The sequence below is a fragment of the Scomber japonicus genome, chromosome 9, assembly GCF_027409825.1.
Source record: "Scomber japonicus isolate fScoJap1 chromosome 9, fScoJap1.pri, whole genome shotgun sequence".
Taxonomy (NCBI): domain Eukaryota; kingdom Metazoa; phylum Chordata; class Actinopteri; order Scombriformes; family Scombridae; genus Scomber; species Scomber japonicus.
In genome coordinates this window covers 6,740,118-6,760,205 of record NC_070586.1, presented here as the reverse complement: position 1 = coordinate 6,760,205, position 20,088 = coordinate 6,740,118, and the positions used below count along the sequence as shown (strand labels likewise).

The window sequence follows — 20,088 nt, the reverse complement described above, 5'->3', positions numbered from 1 at the left end:
TGTGTGTGTGTGTGTGTGTGTGTGTGTGTGTGTGTGTGTGTGAAAGCGCAGCAGCAGCATGAGTAATAACAGTGTTGTTGTCCTTTTGCAGCAGCGTGAGCTCACCTTGGTGACACTCGGGGCAGCATGCGTGGTCCTTGGTGACGGCCAGCTCGCCCGGCGGACAGGTGAGGCAGGAACGCAGATAACAAGTCACACGGGCGTCACGGCATTCACACTCCCTGCAGCTGCCGTCGCTCCACCGAGACAAATCCTGGGAAAATAAAAAAACAAGAGGGAAGGTGAAAGAAAGAATAAAAAGGTAAAAGTAGAAGCTCGAAAAGCTGATGTGGAAACAATAGAGGACGTTAACCCTTTAAATACTGACTGTTGTCCTCGAGTCAAGGAAGGAAGGGAGGGAGGAAGGAAGGAAGGAAGGAAGGAAGGAGGGAAGGAAAGAAGGAAGGAAGGGAGGGAGGAAAAGAGGGAGGAAGGAAGCAGGGAAGGAAATAAGGAAGGAAAGAAGGAAAGAAGGAGGGAGGGAGGAAGGAAGGAAGGTAGGAGGGAAGGAAGGAAGGAGGAAGGAAGGAAGGAAGGAAGGAAGGAAGGAAGGAAGGAAGGAAGGAAGGAAGGAAGGAAGGAAGGAGGGAGGGAGGAATTTAAGTATTTAAGGGTTAAATAAGGTTTTTTTTTAAAGAGGGAAGCTACACAGACCAGCCTCTGAGCTGAATGCTAAAGAAGTCTGACAGTCACGACTTGTAATACATTTTAAAAGCAGAATAAAAGGAGCTGATAGAGACTCACAGAGGACACATATTCAATCAAACAGCAGGAGCACAAAAAAATAACCTGATTTCATGCAGAAATAACGTTAAAGATCACAGATTCCTTCACAATAAAGCGTCAGATATGCACCAAGGCTAATACACACAAAGACCTGCAGAGGAAGAGAAGAAATCTGCAACGTTCAAGTGTCTTATTGTCTTTATCATCGCTGTGGAGCTGTTCGCTTATTTAACATCTATGTCATCATCTTTCATATTTAACAGATGATATTTAAACATCACTGGCTCCTCTTTAATCTGCACTGAAATCTCTCAGATCAGAAAAACCAGATGTTAAACTCTCTGTGGTTCAGGTTTAAAGCTAAAAAGGAAGACTGACTTTTATTGTTGTTGCTCCAACGCTGTGCATCAAACTCCAACAGCTGTCATTTTGATATTTAACAGCTTGTAAAAAAAAAAAAAAAAGTCTTTTATTCTGAAATTTGAAGACTTTTATAACTTTAAAACTTCTTAAATCTTATATTTTTGTATAAGTGCTACATACTCTTATTCTGAAATTTGGCCAAGTATTATGCTGTGTCAGATTTGACCCATATCTATTGACATGTGTTTAAGTGAAATGAAAAATTAATAGTTTTAATAAGATAGTAGTTACAAGACAAAATAGGTATTGTGTGATAGTAGCTGTTTATTCTCTATAAATGAGTGGTGTAAAAGCTTTTCTATAACATTGTATAATCTTGCTTTATTTATTGTTTAATGTTTCATCTATTTGTGCTTGATTAGTGGTTTTATGCACACTTGTCTAAAAGTTTTATAGTGTACTTTAAGTGTAATTTTAACATTACGTCATCTACTTTTTATTGCAGCTGTTTGCACTGAGACACAAACAAGGCATGCAGCTTATGTAACATTTGCATCGTGCGTGTTGATTTATTTATTTATTGTGCTCATTTATTATTTTGCAGGGTGTAAAAAAAACTATTTCCCATTCAACTCCTAAATTATTTTCTTTTTTGCCTTCTTTATAATAAAATAAAAGCTTGCTAATGTGCCTTTAAAAGCTTCTTCTTTTAAAAGATAAGAGTTAAGTAAACATAATGTATCATTCTTAATCATTAACTTTCCAGCTTTAACTTTTTTTTAGTTTATTGTGTGTAGTATCAGTTTGTGTTTACTATTGTTAAGAAGAAATCCTAAAAGGTTGACAAAGAGAAATCTATTGGGTATAAAAGCTGCTCTTTCTGCCCTCGCTCTGAGCCTCGACCTTGGCTGACCGGCTAGCAGCAGTTCATGAGAAATCCCCCTTTGGCTGAAAATGTAAAAAAAAAAAAAGAAAAAAGAAAAAAAGAAAGAAAAAGAGGAGGACGGTGCCTTCTGGGTTTTTCTAGGAGTAGCCTTATGAATAATGAAGTTGACGACACTCCTAAGAGATACAAGGGCAGAATAATAAGAAAGAGATACTTGTTACACAGCCTGAAGTAACCTGATAGCTCTGTTATAACACACACACACACACACACACGCACACACACACACACACACACACACACACACACACTGCCTCAAACTTTAAATCTCAGAGGGGTGAATTCACAAAAGAGGATTGTGCAGATTTTGCAGCCAATAAAATCCAAAAAAAAATAAGACATAAAGAAAGAAAGAGTCTAATTCACCAAACACCCAGCAAGGGCCGAGTAAACACAGCGTTGGTCCTCCTTTTCTATTTGCATGTGTTTAAATTAGGTTATATGCAAAATGTTTGGTGCAAAATTGGCCCCTTTGAGACTCATTGTATAAAAGAGTCTGATTCATAAAGACTGAAACTAGCAGCATGTTCACAGAGTGGAGAGAGTGTGATAATAAAGAAGTGTCACACTCATTAACACTCAATGCTGAAATCTGAAGGTTTGATGAATGCATCTGCTCTGGGAGGAAGGGAGGAAAAGTAAGGAAGGAAAGGAGGAAGGAAGGAAGGAAGGAAGAAGGCGGGAAAGAAGGAAAGGAGGAATGAAGGGAGGGAGGAAGAAGGAAGTAAAGGAGGGAGGAAGGGAGGAAAAAGTAATGAAGGAAAGGAGGAAGGAAGGGATGAAGAAGGAAGGAAGGTAGGAGGAAGGGAGGGAAGGAAGGAAAGAAGGAAGGAAAGGAGGGAGGAAGGGAGGAAGAAGGAAGGAAAGGAGGGGGGAAGGGAGGAAGAAGGAAGGAAAGGAGGAAGGAAGGAAGGAAGGAAGGAAGGAAGGAAGGAAGGAAGGAAGGAAGGAAGGAAGGAAGAAAGGAAGGAGCAAGGAAAGAAGGAAGGAAAGCAGGGAGGAAGGAAGGAAGGAAGGAAAGGGGGAGCAAGAAAGGAAGGAAGAAGAGAGGAAACAAGAGAGAAAGGGAGGAAAAAGTAAAGAAGGAAAGTATTAAGAAGGAAGGAAAGGAGGGAGGAAGGAAGGAAAGGAGGAAGGAAGGAATTAAAGAAGGAAGGAAAGAAGGAAAGAAGGTAGGAGGGAGGGAAGGAAGGAAAGAAGGAAGGTAGGAAGGAAGGAAGGAAGGAAGGAAGGTTAAATGAGGTTATATGCATAATATTTGGTGTAAAATTGGCCCCTTTGAGCCTCATTGTATAAAAGAGTCTGATTCATAAAGACTGGTGCTAATTACCACATGATGCAGTTAGAGTGAAGAGAGAGAGTGTGAGAGAGTGATAATAAAGAAGTGTCACACTCATTAACACTCAATGCTGAAATCTAATGGTTTGATGAATGCATCTGCTCTGGGAGGAAGGGAGGAAAAGTAAGGAAGGAAAGGAGGAAGGAAGGAAGGAAGGAAGGAAGGAAGAAGGCGGGAAAGAAGGAAAGGAGGAATGAAGGGAGGGAGGAAGAAGGAAGGAAAGGAGGAAAAAGTAATGAAGGAAAGGAGGAAGGAAGGGATGAAGAAGGAAGGAAGGTAGGAGGGAGGGAGGGAAGGAAGGAAAGAAGGAAGGAAAGGAGGGAGGAAGGGAGGAAGGAAGGAAGGGAGGAAGGAAGGGAGGAAAGAAGGAACAGTCAACACAGATGTTTGCATTGATTGTGAGCAAGTCCAAAAAAATAGTCATGTTTTCTAGTTCTGGATGCAAAACAGATTGATTGCAGGTATCGTTTGACAGGAGATGATTCAATGCTACTTGGTATCGATTTACCAATACTTAGACTTAATCATTGTCCTGCCTACTGTGTTTTTTTTAAATTAAAATAACACTTACCTGATGGCTTTTACTCTGCTGCTACTGCTAAAGCTGGAAACAGTGTCGAAATATTGCGCGATCACACAGCACATCTCTAGATGTGCTGTGCGTGATCTCGCGAAATCACACGGTATTTCAGTGATCGAGTGATATTTCAATGATGTTTGCAGCTTTAGCAGTAGCAGCAGAGTAAAAGCCATCAGGTAAGTGTTATTTTAATAAACTCCTGTGTCATATAATTCCTTCCTTCCTGCCTCCTTTCCTTCCTTCTTTCTTCATTCCTTCTTTCTTCCTTTCCTTCCTTCTTCCCTCCTTTCCTTCCTTCTTCCTTCCTTCTTCCCTTCTTCACAGATTTAAATGCATTTTTTATGACTGTAGAAGTAGTGAGTGTTCCTTCCTTCCTTTCTTCCTTCCTTCCTCCCTCCCTCCTTTAATTCCTTTCTTCCTTCCTCCTTTCCTTCCTTCTTCCTTTCTCCCTCCTTTCCTTCTTCCTTCCTCCTTCCTTCCTGCCTTCCTCCTTTCCTTCCTTCCCTCTTTCCCTCCTTCCTCCCTCCTTTCCTTCCTTCTTCCTTCCTTCTTCTTCTTCTTCTGGTCATTTACCACATACACTGGTGGTCCCGTTAGCGCCTATGCTAAGCTAACTCCACTATTTTATATTAGATAGACCTCATGGTGCATATGATGCTAGGTCGAAATTACACCAAACCATCGCTTTAAAGCTGTGATTGACTAGTTAGAGAATAAGCAGTAAAGTGTTGGCTTTCGTCTCACCCACACACTTCACACTTTACATTTCTTACTTGATATTGCTTCTTTTTTAAATGTAAACTCTCTATATGTAATAAACAGTAAAGTTACCTTGTAGGATTTGCCTTGGTACCCACAGGAAGGTTTGACGGAGGAACACTCGGGGCAGCATTTCCCCTGCAGGTGAACGAGCTCCGATCCCTAAAATAAAACAACAAGAGAAACACAAAACTTTTAATTAGACTCTCTCTTCTAGACATCCCTGAAAGAGATAGAGAGGGTTTATATTAAAGACTCCTGGCTGAATCATCAGAGGACGTAATATATAATATATAAAATATAATACAAGAGCAGCTCATAACGGCACAGACAGGAAATAACATGCAGATTATAGGCAGGATTTTCACAATAAAATGATAACAACTGTTTATTTTAAGCATCTAATGTGTTTATCTCATTTAACTTTAATTAAGGAAAAAAGGAAGGAAGGAAGGTAGGAAGGAAGGAAAGGAGGAAGGAAGGAAGGAAGGAAGGAAGGAAAGGAGGAAGGAAGGAAGGAAAAGGAAGGAAATGAGGGGAGAAGGGAGGAAGAAGGAAGGAAGGAGGGAAGGAAAGAAGAAGGTAGGAAGGAAAGGAGGAAAGAAGGGAGGAAGAAGGAAGTTAGGAAGGAAAGGAGCAAGGTAGGAAGGAAAGGAGGAAGGAAGGGAGGAAGGAAGGAAGGAAGGAAGGAAAAGGAAGGAAATGAGGGGAGAAGGGAGGAAGAAGGAAGGAAGGAGGGAAGGAAAGAAGAAGGTAGGAAGGAAAGGAGGAAAGAAGGGAGGAAGAAGGAAGTTAGGAAGGAAAGGAGGAAGGTAGGAAGGAAAGGAGGAAGGAAGGGAGGGAGGAAGGAAGGAAAGAAGGATGTATAAATTGAGTTTCTTTCTACATGATGGCAGTTTACTATTTAATATCACTTCCTGCCTTTATTACAGAACAGTGACATCACATTTCAGCTCCAGTGTCTCCGTCAGGAATAATAATCCTTCACTACTGTAATTCCAGCGGTGTGTTCACTGACCCGCGTCATTAAACCTTACAACACACACACACACACACACACACACACACACACACAAACACACACACACACACACACACACACACACACACACACACACACACACACACACACACACACACACACACACACAAACAGCTCTGATCTTCTTAGCACGGTGACCTTGCTCAATTTTTAGAGCTGGACCGACGCCAGTTACGCTACTTATGGCTCTAATGACACTTACCAGCTGTAATTATCAGCACGGAGCGTAATTAATGATTAATGAGGGCTTATTGGGTCATAGCGGGGATATTAAAGCAATATTATTCAATCTGCTTGACATGAGAACACAGAACATGAGGTGTTGAGTCGACGTGGCGCCAAAAAGCCCAAACTGGGTCATTTTAAGCAAGGAAAGAAGGAAGGAAGGAAGGGAGAAAGGAAGGGAGGTAGGAGGGAGGAAGGAAGGAAGGGAGGAAAGTGGGAAGGAAGGGAGGAAGGAAGGAAGGGAAAGAAGGAAAGGGGGGAGGAAGGAAAGGAGGAAGGAAGAAGGAAGGGAGGGAGGGAGGAAAAGTAAGGAAGGAATGGAAGAAGGAAAGAAGGTAGGAGGGAGGGAAGGAAAGGAAAGGAGGGAGGAAGAGAGGAAAAGGTAAAGAAGGAAAGGAGGAAGGAATGAAGGAAGGAAGGAAGGAAGGAAGGAAGGAAGGAAGGAAGGAAAGGAGGAAGGAAGGGAGGGAGGAAGGAAGGGAGGAAAGGAGGGAGGAAGGGAGGAAAAAGTAAGGAAGGAAAGGAGGAAGCAATGGAAGAAGGAGGTAGGAGGGAGGGAAGGAAGGAAGGAAGGAAGGAAGGCATGAGGGAAGGAAAGAAGGGAGGAAAAAGTAAGGAAGGTAGGAGGGAAGGAAGGAAGGAAGGAAGGTAGGAGGGAAGGAAAGGAGGAGGTGTTGAGTCGACGTGGCGCCAAAAAGCCCAAACTGGGTCATTTTAAAGGTGGTAAGTAACCATGGTAACGGCGGCTAATAACCTTAGCAAATCCTTTGTTTTGTCCCATAAATCCTCCCACGACCGACGTCCCACATTCCTAACTGGGCTAAAGTCTCTCGATGCTCGTCTTCACCAGAGCCGACGCTGCTGCTGCTGCTGCTGTGTTCATTTCAGAGCCATGGGGACCCTCGTTACTATAGTTACTCTATTTAAAATGTAACACGTCATGTATTTCAGTGCCTTAATCAAAGTAATGTGACTTGGTAGTAAGTTGATTTCAAACAGCGACATATGTTAAATATTAAAAAATGAGCTAAATCTTAAAGGTCTGACTTGTGACAGATGTAATGAGTTTAATTCATACTGAATGAATGCCCCTTTTTATTTTTTACGCTTGTCTTCAGCCTCAACGCGGTTTCATATCTTTCCAGTTTACATCATCTGAGCTGTGAAGTGATTTTATCTGTGATGGAAGCAGCCGACCTTATAGCTTCAAATCATCCTTTTCCTTTTTCCCCCCCGTTTCACCCAATTTGTGTTTCCAGTTAAATACACTAGCAGACCGCTGGATCAGACCTTTGGACTGCAGCGAGTTACACCGACTGTATGAAACTGGACAAAGTAACTGTGACGTCTTCTATTAGCTTCATAGAGACGCAGTTAAAGGTCAGGAGATGGGATTCCTGGGTGCTGATGGGTGGTTTATAATGGAGGGGGCCGGGGGGGGGGGCATAGTGTCAGCACAAGAAAGACCAGTCTGTGGATGGAGGGAAGGAAAAGAAGAAAGGAAGGTAGGAAGTAAAGGAAGGAAGGAAGGAAGGCAGGAAGGAAGGAAGGAAGGAAGGAAGGCAGGATGGAAGGAAGGAAGGAACGAATGAAGGAAGGAAGGAAGGAGGGAAGGAAGGAAGGGAAACAAGAAGGGAAAGAAAACATGAAGGAAGGAAGGAAGGAAGTAAAGGAAGAAACGAAGGAAGGAATAAAGTAATTCCAGCGGTGTGTTCACTGACCCGCGTCATTAAACCTTATAACACACACACACACACACACACACACACACACACACACACACACAAAGGAGGAAGGAAGGAAAGGAGTAAGGACGGAAGGAAGGAAGGAAGGGAAAAAAGTAAGGGTAGGAAAACAAAGGAAGGAAGGAAGGAAGGAAGGAAGGAGGGAAGGAAGGAAGGAAGGAAGGAAGAAAGGGAGGAAGTCAGTAAGTCAGTCAGTCAGTCAGTCAGTCAGGAAGGAAGGAAGGAAGGAAGGAAGGAAGGAAAGAAAAGAAGACGTTTCTATGGACACTAAACCGAAGCTAGCAAGCATATTGTCTTTTTTAACAGCAGCAAGATAGAAAGAGCGAAAATAAAATAAATAAAGAAGAATAAATAATAAACAAGCAATCTGAGCAATAACTGTGACATTGATAATGTGATAGAGATTATTAAAGGTGAAAAACATATTTGCACCACTCACATTACAAAGTATCTACTGAGTGAACACCTGCATGTATTTTAATAGTAAATGGGTTAGGGTCGTGTTGCAGGATTCCGTTGCCCCGAGCAACAACTCAAGACATCTTCATATTTTCTAGCTTCCAGGCTTACCTGCGGACATTCGACGCGGCCGCACTCGGCCCTCTGGCAGAGGACCTGACCTCGGTCGCAGGTGCAGAACTCGCAGCCCGTGCCGTTCCACATGTCTCCATGGTAACGCACCACGGTCTCGTACAGGCAGCTCCCCTTGGCGACGGCGCATTCGTCGCAGCACTGACCGGCGCGCTTCACTTTGGTCTGACCCTGTTTGGTTTAGATGTGAGAAAGGGACAGAGAGATCAATCAATTAATCAAACAAACTATCAAACTTTATATATATAGAAGGAAGGAAGGAAGGAAGGAAGGAAGGAAGGAAGGAAGGAAGGAAGGAAGGAAGGAGCTAAGAAAGTAAGAAATGAAGGAAAGAAGGAAAGATGGAAAGATGGAGGGAAGGAAGGAAGGAAGGTAGAAAGGAAGGAAAGCTGGAGGGAAGGAAGGAAGGAAAGACAGAGGGAGGGAGGGAAGGAATGAAGTTAGGAAGGAAGGAAAGAGAAGAAGACAGGAAGGAAAGAAGGAAGGAAGGAAAGAAGGAAGGAAAGATGGAGAGAATGAAAGAGGGATGAAAGAAAGGAAGGAAGTTAGGCAGGAAGCAAAGAAAAGAAGACAGGAAGGAAAGATGGAAGAAAAAGAACGAAGGACAGTGGGAAGGAAGGAAGGAAGGAAGGAAGGAAGGAAGGAAGGAAGGAAGGGGGCAAAGAAAGATGGGGAGAATGAAAGAGGGATGAAAGGAAGGAAGGAAGGAAGTTAGGAAGGAAGGAAAGATGGAAAGAAGAAAGAAAATAAGGAAGGAAGTTAGGAAGGAAAGATGGGAGGAAAGTGGGAAAGAAGAAAAAAATGGAAAGAAGACAGGTAGGAAGGAAGGAAAGATGGAGGGAAAGAAGAGAGGGAGGAAGTTAGGAAGGAAAAAATGGAAAGAAGACAGGAAGGAAGGAAGGAAAGATGGAGGGAAAGAAGAGAGGGAGGAAGTTAGGAAGGAAAGAAAAGAAGACAGGAAGAAAAGATGGAAGAAAAAGAACGAAGGAAAGTGGGAAAAGAAGAAAGAAAGGAGGAAGGAAGGAAAGAAGGAAGGAAGAAAGGGAGGAAGGAAAGAAGGAATGAAGGAAAGTGGTCCGACTGACCCACGAGCCGCATGTTTGACATCCTTTCTTTCTTCACTATATCAAACAAAGCTCTTTTTTTTCTCTTCCTGTTTAAAGGTCAAGCGGTGCGTTCAAAGACCTTAAAATAATGTCAGACTTTAGTGAATCACTTCCTGTTGATTCACGGAGCAGAGCAGGTGGTTATTATTGCTCTTCCTGTTTCTGCATCTCATTTCAGAGAAGTTCAGAGTAGTTCAGATCAGTTGTTTGGAGGCTTTTAATCCACTGGGATCTTTTTTTTTTCTTCTCTTCTATCATCAGCGAAGGGAATGAGCTGTTCAAACATCTTCACTCAGTCGTGCCCAAAACTGAGGATCCATTTATTTATTTATTTATTTTTACTTTAAGTTTTGGTTAAAGTGTGAAAAAAAATTAAAAATAGAGAAAAACTTTGAGCAAAAGAGCAAAGTGCTTCAAAAAGGTTTCCACGGCAACGGCAGGAAACCTGATGAGCTTCATCGAGGCAAGTGTTTTCCTCTTTATAAAAGGTCAACACTATGATTTTAATTAGTCTGTGTGTACAGTTTATATATAAATAAATAAATATATATATAAAGAATAAACTGGATACAAAACTCACATCAGAGTTATTTTCTATTTAAAGAATCTCTCCTCTCTGTTCAAGGATACTAAAAAATATGTTCAACAGTCAATAAACACACTTAATTCAAATATACTAATCCATAAAATGGGTCTTGGGTCTTTTTTGTGTGTTATATTGAGGAAGGAAGGAAGGAAGGAAGGACAGAAGGAAGGAAGGAAAAGAAGACATGAAGGAAAGATAAAAAGAAAGAAGGAAGGAAAGAGGGAAGACAGGGAGTAAGGAAGGAAGGAAGGGAAGGAGGAAGGAAGGAAGGGAAGGAGGAAAGAAGGAAGGACAGATGAAAGGAAGGAAGGAAGGAAAAGAAGGGAGTAAGAAAGGAAGGAAGACAGGGAGTAAGGAAGGAAGGAAAAGCAGGGAGTAAGGAAGGAAGGAAGACAGGGAGTAAGGAAGGAAGGAAGGAAAAAAAGGAAAGGAGGGAAAGAAGGAAGGAAGGAAGGAAGGAAGGAAGGAAGGAAAGGAGGAAAGAAGGAAGGACAGATGGAAGGAATGAAGGAAGGAAGGAAGAAAGACAGGGAGTAAGAAAGGAAGGAAGGAAGGAAAGGAGGAAGGACGGAAGGACGGAAGGAAGGAAGGAAGGAAGGAAAAGAAGTGATGAAGGAAAGATAAAAGGAAAGAAGGGAGGAAAGAGGTAAAGAAGGAAGAAAGGAAGGAAAGATAGATCGAAGGAAGGAAGGAAGGAAGGAAGGAAAGGAATGTCTCCTCTCTGTTCAAGGATACTTTGTTCAACAGTCAATAAACAAACTTAATTCAAATATAATAATCCATAAACTTTCTATTTCTTTTATGCTGCTTTCCTATTTCCTATTTCCTGTTTCCTATTTCCTATTCCTCCTCTTACTGTATAGGCGTGTTGTATTTGTCTCTTTATGATGTCGTCCTTTAGTGTTATGTTGTTTTATGCTCTTCTTTGATTTCACTAATGAGAATTACAGCAGCGAGTAAAAAGCTGTGAGCTGAAATTTGCATACAATTAACAATTAAATGTCAAGCCTCCCTGCATACGTGTGTGTGTGTGTGTGTGTGTGTGTGTGTGTGTGTGTGTGTGTGTGTGTGTGTGTGTGTGTGTGTGCCAGACAGACAAGCCAGCAGCTCTTCTTCTTCTGTGCTGCAGAGTAGTGACACATCCCTGCATCCATTAGCAGAGAGAGTTTCAAATGTATGAGGTGAATCCTGTATAAAACTCAATGTCAACCTGCATGTGTGTGTGTGTGTGTGTGTGTGTGTGTGTGTGTGTGTATGTGTGTGTGTGTACTAACCTTGTCACAGGCGACGGGCGGACAGGTGTGTGTGTGGCATTTAGATTGACCTCGGTCACACACACAAGTGGTGCAGGTGTTTTTCTGCCACTGCTCGCCGTGCTGCAAAGATACACACACACAGAGATACATTATTAGATCAAACTACACACACGCACACACACACACACACACACACACACACACACAGAATCACAAGCCTCAAAGTGCTTCTTCTTCTTCTTTTTCTGTGTGATGATACAAAGTAGGAGTGACATTTCTCAGCTCCGTGAATTGCACACAAACTTTCATTTATCAAGAAAAAAAAAAGGAGGGAAAAAAAAAGTCCCAAACTTTCTGGTAACGTTCATCCCAGAAATCATTAGATACTACCAAAATAAGAGCATTAACACGCATGTATAAAAGCGGACAATAGGTAAATCCCAGAAATCATCATAGATACTACCAAAATAAGAGCATTAACACGCATGTATAAAAGCGGACAATAGGTAAATCCCAGAAATCATCATAGATACTACCAAAATAAGAGCATTAACACGCATGTATAAAAGCAGACAATAGGTAAATCCCAGAAATCATTGGGTACTACCAAAATAAGAGCATTAACACGCATGTATAAAAGCGGACAATAGGTAAATCCCAGAAATCATCATAGATACTACCAAAATAAGAGCATTAACATGCATGTATAAAAGCGGACATTAGATAAATCCCAGAAATCATCATAGATACTACCAAAATAAGAGCATTAACACGCATGTATAAAAGCGGACATTAGATAAATCCCAGAAATCATTGGGTACTACCAAAATAAGAGCATTAACATGCATGTATAAAAGCGGACATTAGATAAATCCCAGAAATCATCATAGATACTACCAAAATAAGAGCATTAACACGCATGTATGAAAGCGGACAATAGGTAAATCCCAGAAATCATTAGATACTACCAAAATAAGAGCATTAACACGCATGTATGAAAGCGGACAATAGGTAAATCCCAGAAATCATTGGGTACTACCAAAATAAGAGCATTAACACGCATGTATAAAAGTGTTGAATATAGGAAGGAAGAGCAGGAAGAGCTACAAGATACAACATAAAACAATGTAAAATAATATATAATAAAAAACATTATGACATCACATAGACAAGAGATATTTAAGAGCCTGTATAATATAAAAATAAAAGCTGACTGGTAACATTTTATGGTGTTTAGGTATGAAGTGAAGTCTAGTAGGTTTAATTTGACTTAAAAGGTAAAAGGAGGGATATATTATTTCAAAATAAGAGAGGATTTATTCATACATGGCTTTTTACATGAGGAACATGATTGGTGAGCATTTATCATTAATTCTGACTTTTTTAGAGAGTGAACGTTGCTTAACCCTCCTGTTGTGCTCCCGGGTCAAATTGACCCATCTGTTGTGACTCTTCCTTCCTTCCTTCCTTCCCTCCTTTCCTTCCGTCCTTCTCCTTTCCTTCCTTCCTTCCTCCCTTCTTCCTTCCTCCTTTCTTCCTTCCTTCCTTTCCTTCCTTCCTTCCTTCCTCCCTCCTTTCCTTCCTTCCTTCCTCCCTTCTTCCTTCCTCCTTTCTTCCTTCCTTCCTTTCCTTCCTTCCTTCCTTCCTCCCTCCTTTCCTTCCTTCCTTCCTCCCTTCTTCCTTCCTTCCTTCCTCCTTTCCTTCCTTCCTTCCCTCCTCCTTTCCTTCCTTCCTTCCTTCCTCCTTTCCTTCCTTCCTTCCTCCCTTCTTCCTTCCTTTCTTCCTCCTTTCTTCCTTCCTCCATCTACCTTTCTTCCTTCCTTCCTTCCTCCTTTCCTTCCTTCCTTCCTTCCTCCTTTCCTTCCTTCCTTCCCTCCTCCTTTCCTTCCTTCCCTTCTTCCCTCCCTTCCTTCCTTCCTTCCTCCCTTCTTCCTTCCTTTCTTCCTCCTTTCTTCCTTCCTCCATCTACCTTTCTTCCTTCCCTCCTTCCTCCCTCCCTCCCTCCTTTACTTCCTTGACTCGAACACAACAGGAGGGTTAAATGAACCGTTATTAAACCTTCATTAAATGGAGCAATAATGAAGATAATGAGTAGTTGGTGCCTGTGTGGAGGATTCTTTCTAATTTGAAGCTTGATTTTAAATTATAGTGCAAAAAAAACCACAACTCACATTTGACCTCCAATCACACGTTAAACTACGTCAGCTTTTACATAACTGAACTTCAGAGTGAAGCATGAAGCATTTTAAATCATAAAGTATAAAATCTCTCTTTGTCATTTTCCACATTTTTAAGCATCACGGTTTATTTATGAGTTTTAACGATGAACTTAACCGTCCTGTCGTCCTCCCGAGTCAAATTGACCCCGTCTGTTTTGACTGTTCCTTCCTCCCTTCCATCCCTCCTTCCTTCTTTCCTCCCTCCCCCCTTCTCTCTTTCTTTCCTTTCTCCATCCTTCCTTCCATCACTCTTTCCTTCTTTCCTCCCTCCCTCCTCCTTCCTTCCTTTCCTTCCCCCTTCCTTCTTTCCTCTGTCCTTTTTCCTTACTTCCTCTTTTCCTTTCTCTCTCCCTCCTTCCTTCTTTCCTCCTTTCTTTCTTCCTTCCTTTCCTTCCTTCCTTCCTTCCTCCCTCCTTTCCTTCCTTCCTTCCTTCCTCCCTTCTTCCTTCCTTCCTTCCTCCTTTCCTTCCTTCCTTCCCTCCTCCTTTCCTTCCTTCCCTTCTTCCCTCCTTTCCTTCCTTCCTTGCTCCTTTCCTTCCTCCATCTACCTTTCTTCCTTCCTTCCTTCCTCCTTTCCTTCCTTCCTTCCCTCCTCCTTCCCTTCCTTCCCTTCTTCCCTCCTTTCCTTCCTTCCTTCCTTCCTCCCTTCTTCCTTCCTTTCTTCCTCCTTTCTTCCTTCCTCCATCTACCTTTCTTCCTTCCCTCCTTCCTCCCTCCCTCCCTCCTTTACTTCCTTGACTCGAACACAACAGGAGGGTTAAATGAACCGTTATTAAACCTTCATTAAATGGAGCAATAATGAAGATAATGAGTAGTTGGTGCCTGTGTGGAGGATTCTTTCTAATTTGAAGCTTGATTTTAAATTATAGTGCAAAAAAACCACAACTCACATTTGACCTCCAATCACACGTTAAACTACGTCAGCTTTTACATAACTGAACTTCAGAGTGAAGCATGAAGCATTTTAAATCATAAAGTATAAAATCTCTCTTTGTCATTTTCCACATTTTTAAGCATCACGGTTTATTTATGAGTTTTAACGATGAACTTAACCGTCCTGTCGTCCTCCCGAGTCAAATTGACCCCGTCTGTTTTGACTGTTCCTTCCTCCCTTCCATCCCTCCTTCCTTCTTTCCTCCCTCCCCCCTTCTCTCTTTCTTTCCTTTCTCCATCCTTCCTTCCATCACTCTTTCCTTCTTTCCTCCCTCCCTCCTCCTTCCTTCCTTTCCTTCCCCCTTCCTTCTTTCCTCTGTCCTTTTTCCTTACTTCCTCTTTTCCTTTCTCTCTCCCTCCTTCCTTCTTTCCTCCTTTCTTCCTTCCTTCCTTTCCTTCCTTCCTTCCTTCCTCCCTCCTTTCCTTCCTTCCTTCCTTCCTCCCTTCTTCCTTCCTTCCTTCCTCCTTTCCTTCCTTCCTTCCCTCCTCCTTTCCTTCCTTCCCTTCTTCCCTCCTTTCCTTCCTTCCTTGCTCCTTTCCTTCCTCCATCTACCTTTCTTCCTTCCTTCCTTCCTCCTTTCCTTCCTTCCTTCCCTCCTCCTTCCCTTCCTTCCCTTCTTCCCTCCTTTCCTTCCTTCCTTCCTTCCTCCCTTCTTCCTTCCTTTCTTCCTCCTTTCTTCCTTCCTCCATCTACCTTTCTTCCTTCCCTCCTTCCTCCCTCCCTCCCTCCTTTACTTCCTTGACTCGAACACAACAGGAGGGTTAAATGAACCGTTATTAAACCTTCATTAAATGGAGCAATAATGAAGATAATGAGTAGTTGGTGCCTGTGTGGAGGATTCTTTCTGATTTGAAGCTTGATTTTAAATTATAGTGCAAAAAAACCACAACTCACATTTGACCTCCAATCACACGTTAAACTACGTCAGCTTTTACATAACTGAACTTCAGAGTGAAGCATGAAGCATTTTAAATCATAAAGTATAAAATCTCTCTTTGTCATTTTCCACATTTTTAAGCATCACGGTTTATTTATGAGTTTTAACGATGAACTTAACCGTCCTGTCGTCCTCCCGAGTCAAATTGACCCCGTCTGTTTTGACTGTTCCTTCCTCCCTTCCATCCCTCCTTCCTTCTTTCCTCCCTCCCCCCTTCTCTCTTTCTTTCCTTTCTCCATCCTTCCTTCCATCACTCTTTCCTTCTTTCCTCCCTCCCTCCTCCTTCCTTCCTTTCCTTCCCCCTTCCTTCTTTCCTCTGTCCTTTTTCCTTACTTCCTCTTTTCCTTTCTCTCTCCCTCCTTCCTTCTTTCCTCCCTCCCTCCTACCTTCCTTCCGTCTTTCCTCCCTCCCTCCTACCTTCCCTTCTTTCCTTCCTTCCTTCCTCCCTTCCATCACTCCTTCCTTCTTTCCTCCCTCCTTCCTTTCTTCCTTCTTTCCTCCCTCCCTCCCTCCTACCTTCCTTTCTTCTTCCTTCCTTCCTTCCCTCCTTCCTCCTTTCCTCCCTCCTTCCTTCCTTCTTTCCTCAATCCTACCTTCCTTCTTTCCTCCCTCCTTCCTACCTTCCTTCCTTCCTTCCTCCCATCCTCCCATCCCTCCTTCCTTCTTTCCTCCCTCCCTCCTACCGTCCTTCCATCCATTCTCCCTCCCTCCTTCCTTCTTTCCTCCCTCCCTCCTTCCTTCCTTCTTTCCTCAATCCTACCTTCCTTCTTCCCTTCCTTCCTCCCTTCCATCCTTCCTCCCTTCCTTCCTTCCTTGACTCGAGGACAACAGGAGGGTTAAATGGATATGTACTTCTGTTTCTGGCTTTGAATTTATAATCTTGTTTCAAATTGGTGTCAACTTCCTGTACTGTAGTTGTTGGATTAAATTTTAACTTCCTTCCTTCCTTCCTCTTTTCCTTTCTCCCTCCCTCCTTCCTTCTTTCCTCCCTCCCTCCTTCCTTCCTTCTTTCCATCCTTCCTTCCTCCCTTCCATCCCTCCTTCCTTCCTCTTTTCCTTTCTCCCTCCCTCCTTCCTTCTTTCCTCCCTCCCTCCTACCATCCTTCCTTCATCCCTTCCATCCCTCCTTCCTTCTTTCCTCCCTCCCTCCTACCTTCCTTCCTTCTTCCTTCCTCCCTTCCATCCCTCCTTGCTTCTTTCCTCCCTCCCCCCTTCTCTCTTTCTTTCCTTCCTTCTTTCCTTCCTCCAGCCTCCTTCCTCCCCCCTTCCTCCTTTCCTCTTTCCTTCTTTCCTTCCTTCCTCTTTTCTTTCCTCCCTCCCTCCTACCATCCTTCCTTCCATCCCTCCTTCCTTCTTTCCTCCCTCCCTCCTTCCTTCCTTCTTTCCTCAATCCTACCTTCGTTCTTTCCTCCCTCCTTCCTACCTTCTTTCCTCCCTCCTTCCTTCTTTCCTCCCTCCCTCCTACCATCCTTCCTTCTTTCCTCCCTCCTGTCATACAGTCTTTTCCTTCTTTCCTCAATCCTACCTTCCTTCTTTCCTCCCTTCCTTCCTCCCTCCCTCATTTCCTTCCTTTCTCCTTTCCTTCGTTCTTCCTTCCTCCCTTCCTTCCTTGACTCGAGGACAACAGGAGGGTTAAATGGATATGCTGAGTCATCAAATCAACACTTACTGGAAGCGGAGAAAAAAAAGAAAGTGATTTATTTATGTACTTCTGTTTCTGGCTTTGAATTTATAATCTTGTTTCAAATTGGTGTCAACTTCCTGTACTGTAGTTGTCGGATTAAATTTTAACTTCCCTCCTTCCTTCCTTCCTTCTTTCTTTCAGCCTAAACTATGTGATTAAATATTGACTGAAGCCTGGAGGATGCTCATTTTTTTATTATTTAAAAAAAAAAAAAGAAAGTGATATAACATTTATTACAGCCGTTTATGAAAGGGATGCACACCATGTAAAAGCATTTTTAGAGCTTGTTGAACATCAGTAAACCTGTATAAAAGGTTCGAGCATGTAAAATATAAAGCTAAGTGATTTAAACATGAACTGCAGCTCACGTCTCTTTGTAGACGACTGAAGGTAATTTGGTTCAGGCAGAGTTCAAACAGCGTCGATCTCACCGGGGCTAAACTGATCTAAAGACGTCTGAATACACGTCTGATCCAAACATGTTTAATGTGAAGTTCATCTTTCAACCTGTTCGCTACACACACACTGACACACACACACACACTGACACACACACACACACACACACTGACACACACACACACACAAAGGTATTCATTCACACACGTTTGTCTTTATATCCTTGTGAGGACGTTCGTTATAATGCTATTGGGAGCCCCTTACCCAAAACTTAACAATCACAACTACACACCTAAACCCAATTTAGCTCATTTTAACATTAACTTCCGTTACCATGGCAATGCGCGTCGGGGGTGGAGCCCCAGAAGGAGTACGAGAGAGGGGGGGGGTTGGTTTTCACTCTTATCAACAACTTTTCTCCTCGTTTTCTTTTATACAGTCTATGGTTTTCCCCCCACATCGCTTACTATACCTTTTAAACAGAGAAAGAAGATGCACACACACGCACACACACACACACACACACATTTGTCTTCATATCCTTGTGAGGACAGTCATAGAGCTACTTCCCCTAACCATAACCATAACAACGACACGCCAAAACTCCTTAAAACCCAGTCTTGAAAGCAGAAATGTCCTCACAATGTTGGGTTTTAACTGAAATGGGTCCTGTTAGAGATAGATAGACATGCACGCACACACACACACACACACACACATCAGAAAATAGTCACTTTTGGGAACATTACATAAGGCTAGATTCACTTCATGGAGACTTAACCATCAGCTTTTCCCCAGTTGAGGATACAGATTTTATCCTCAGTTGGACAAGCTGCCCCCAATTATCTGGTCTGTAGTCTGACACTTGTCCCCAAAAGTAGCCTATGACAGACCACACACACACACACACACACACACACACATCAGAGTTGTTAAATACCTAATAATAAATCTCTTCCGTTCCTCAAAAACCCACACAGCAATGAACTGTGAACCCCCAGTAATAGTTTTTCATTTTCAACCGTTCAATCACAAAACATTAAAAAAAAGACAAAAAAAAAAAAGACAAAGCCAAAAAAAAAAAAAGATGGAAATGATTTCATCGTCTCCAATAAAGAAGACGATTATCACAGAGATTATGAAGCCGAGTCAATTCTGAAGTCTATTAATTCTCCACTGACTCTATGACACTATGTTCCCCATTTTCATTATCTTAAAATGTAACTACTTTAAAGCTAATCATTATAAAAAACTGAATTATTTGTCAGGGTGTAAAAATGTCTTAACTTAACAATCATCTGCATAATGACTAAATAATAAAAAGATGGTTTATAAATTCAGTTTGGATATAATTGAGCTAAAAATGGAAACTGAAACATTGACTGTTGAGTTGTTTTTAGTCTAAAATGACACTATGATGAATTTAAACAGCTCAAATTCACACTAGAGAAACAACTAATACTGTGTTTGTGCTTATTCAGGCATCTCCAAACCTTTTATAGTGACAAAAAGTACTTAACCCTTTATAGGACACTCATTGAAAGGAAGGAAAGGAAGGAAGGAAGGAGGAAATAAGGAACGAGGGAGGGAGAAAGGAAAAGAGGAAGGGAAGAAAGAAGGAAGGAAGGAAGAAGAAAGGGGGATGGAGGAAGGAAAGAAGGAAGGGAGGAGAGAAGGAAGGAGGGAGGAAGAACAAATGGAAGGAAGGAAAGGAAGAAAGGAAGGACGGAGGAAGGAAGGAAAGAAGGAAGGGAGGGAGGAGAGAAGGAGGGAGGGAGGAAGGACAGATGGAAGGAACAAAAGGAAGGAAGGATGGAGGAAATAAGGAACGAGGGAGGGAGAAAGGAAAAGAGGAAGGGAAGAAAGAAGGCAGGGAGGAAGGAAAGGAAGGAAGGATGGAGGAAATAAGGAACGAGGGAGGGAGAAAGGAAAAGAGGAAGGGAAGAAAGAAGGCAGGGAGGAAGGAAAGGAAGGAAGGAAGGAAGGAAGAATGGAAGGAAGGAAGGAAGAAAGGAAGGAAGGATATTTTGGGATATTTGCAGAAGTTACCAAATATAATTATTTGCCCAATAAAGGGTTAAATGAGACATCTAATAGCATTTATATGTGTAAAAAACATACTAAATGTCTTATTACAAGCTCTTAGTCATCTGCTTTAATACTAATACTGATCTACATAATCAGTCAAAGTGCATAAAACATAAAACTAACTAAATATCTGTTTTTATTACTAATATAACATTTAATATGGAGATTATATTAATATTTATTTATGATATTAACCCTTAAACAGCCCTTACTACTTATGTCATTTGCACCTAAAGGAAGGAAGGAAGGAAGGAAGGAAGGAAGGAAGGAAAGAAGGAAGGAAGGAAGGAAGGTAGGAAGGAAGGGAGGAAGGAAGGAAGGAAAGGAAGGAGAGAGGAAAGGGAGGAGGGAGGAGGAAGGGAAGGAAAGGAAGGAGAGAGGAAAGGGGGGAGGGAGGAGGAAGGGAAGGAAGGAAGGTAGGAAGGAAAGGAGGGAAGAAGGAAGGAAAGGAGGGAGGAAGGGAAGGAAGGAAGAAAGAAAGGAAGGACAGATGAAGGAAGGAAGAAAGGACAGAAGGAGGGAAC

General features: G+C 42.2%; 1 protein-coding gene across 1 annotated transcript in view; it reads right to left on the bottom strand.

Moving 5' to 3' along the window:
- The window catches only part of fras1 (Fraser extracellular matrix complex subunit 1), a 274,524-nt gene that overhangs the window by 227,128 nt on the left and 27,308 nt on the right, over nucleotides 1-20,088 (bottom strand). Inside the window, 4 exon segments of the mRNA XM_053325459.1 lie at nucleotides 106-253; nucleotides 4,825-4,914; nucleotides 8,335-8,526; nucleotides 11,322-11,423. Coding sequence (XP_053181434.1) covers nucleotides 106-253; nucleotides 4,825-4,914; nucleotides 8,335-8,526; nucleotides 11,322-11,423 — 532 coding nt within the window.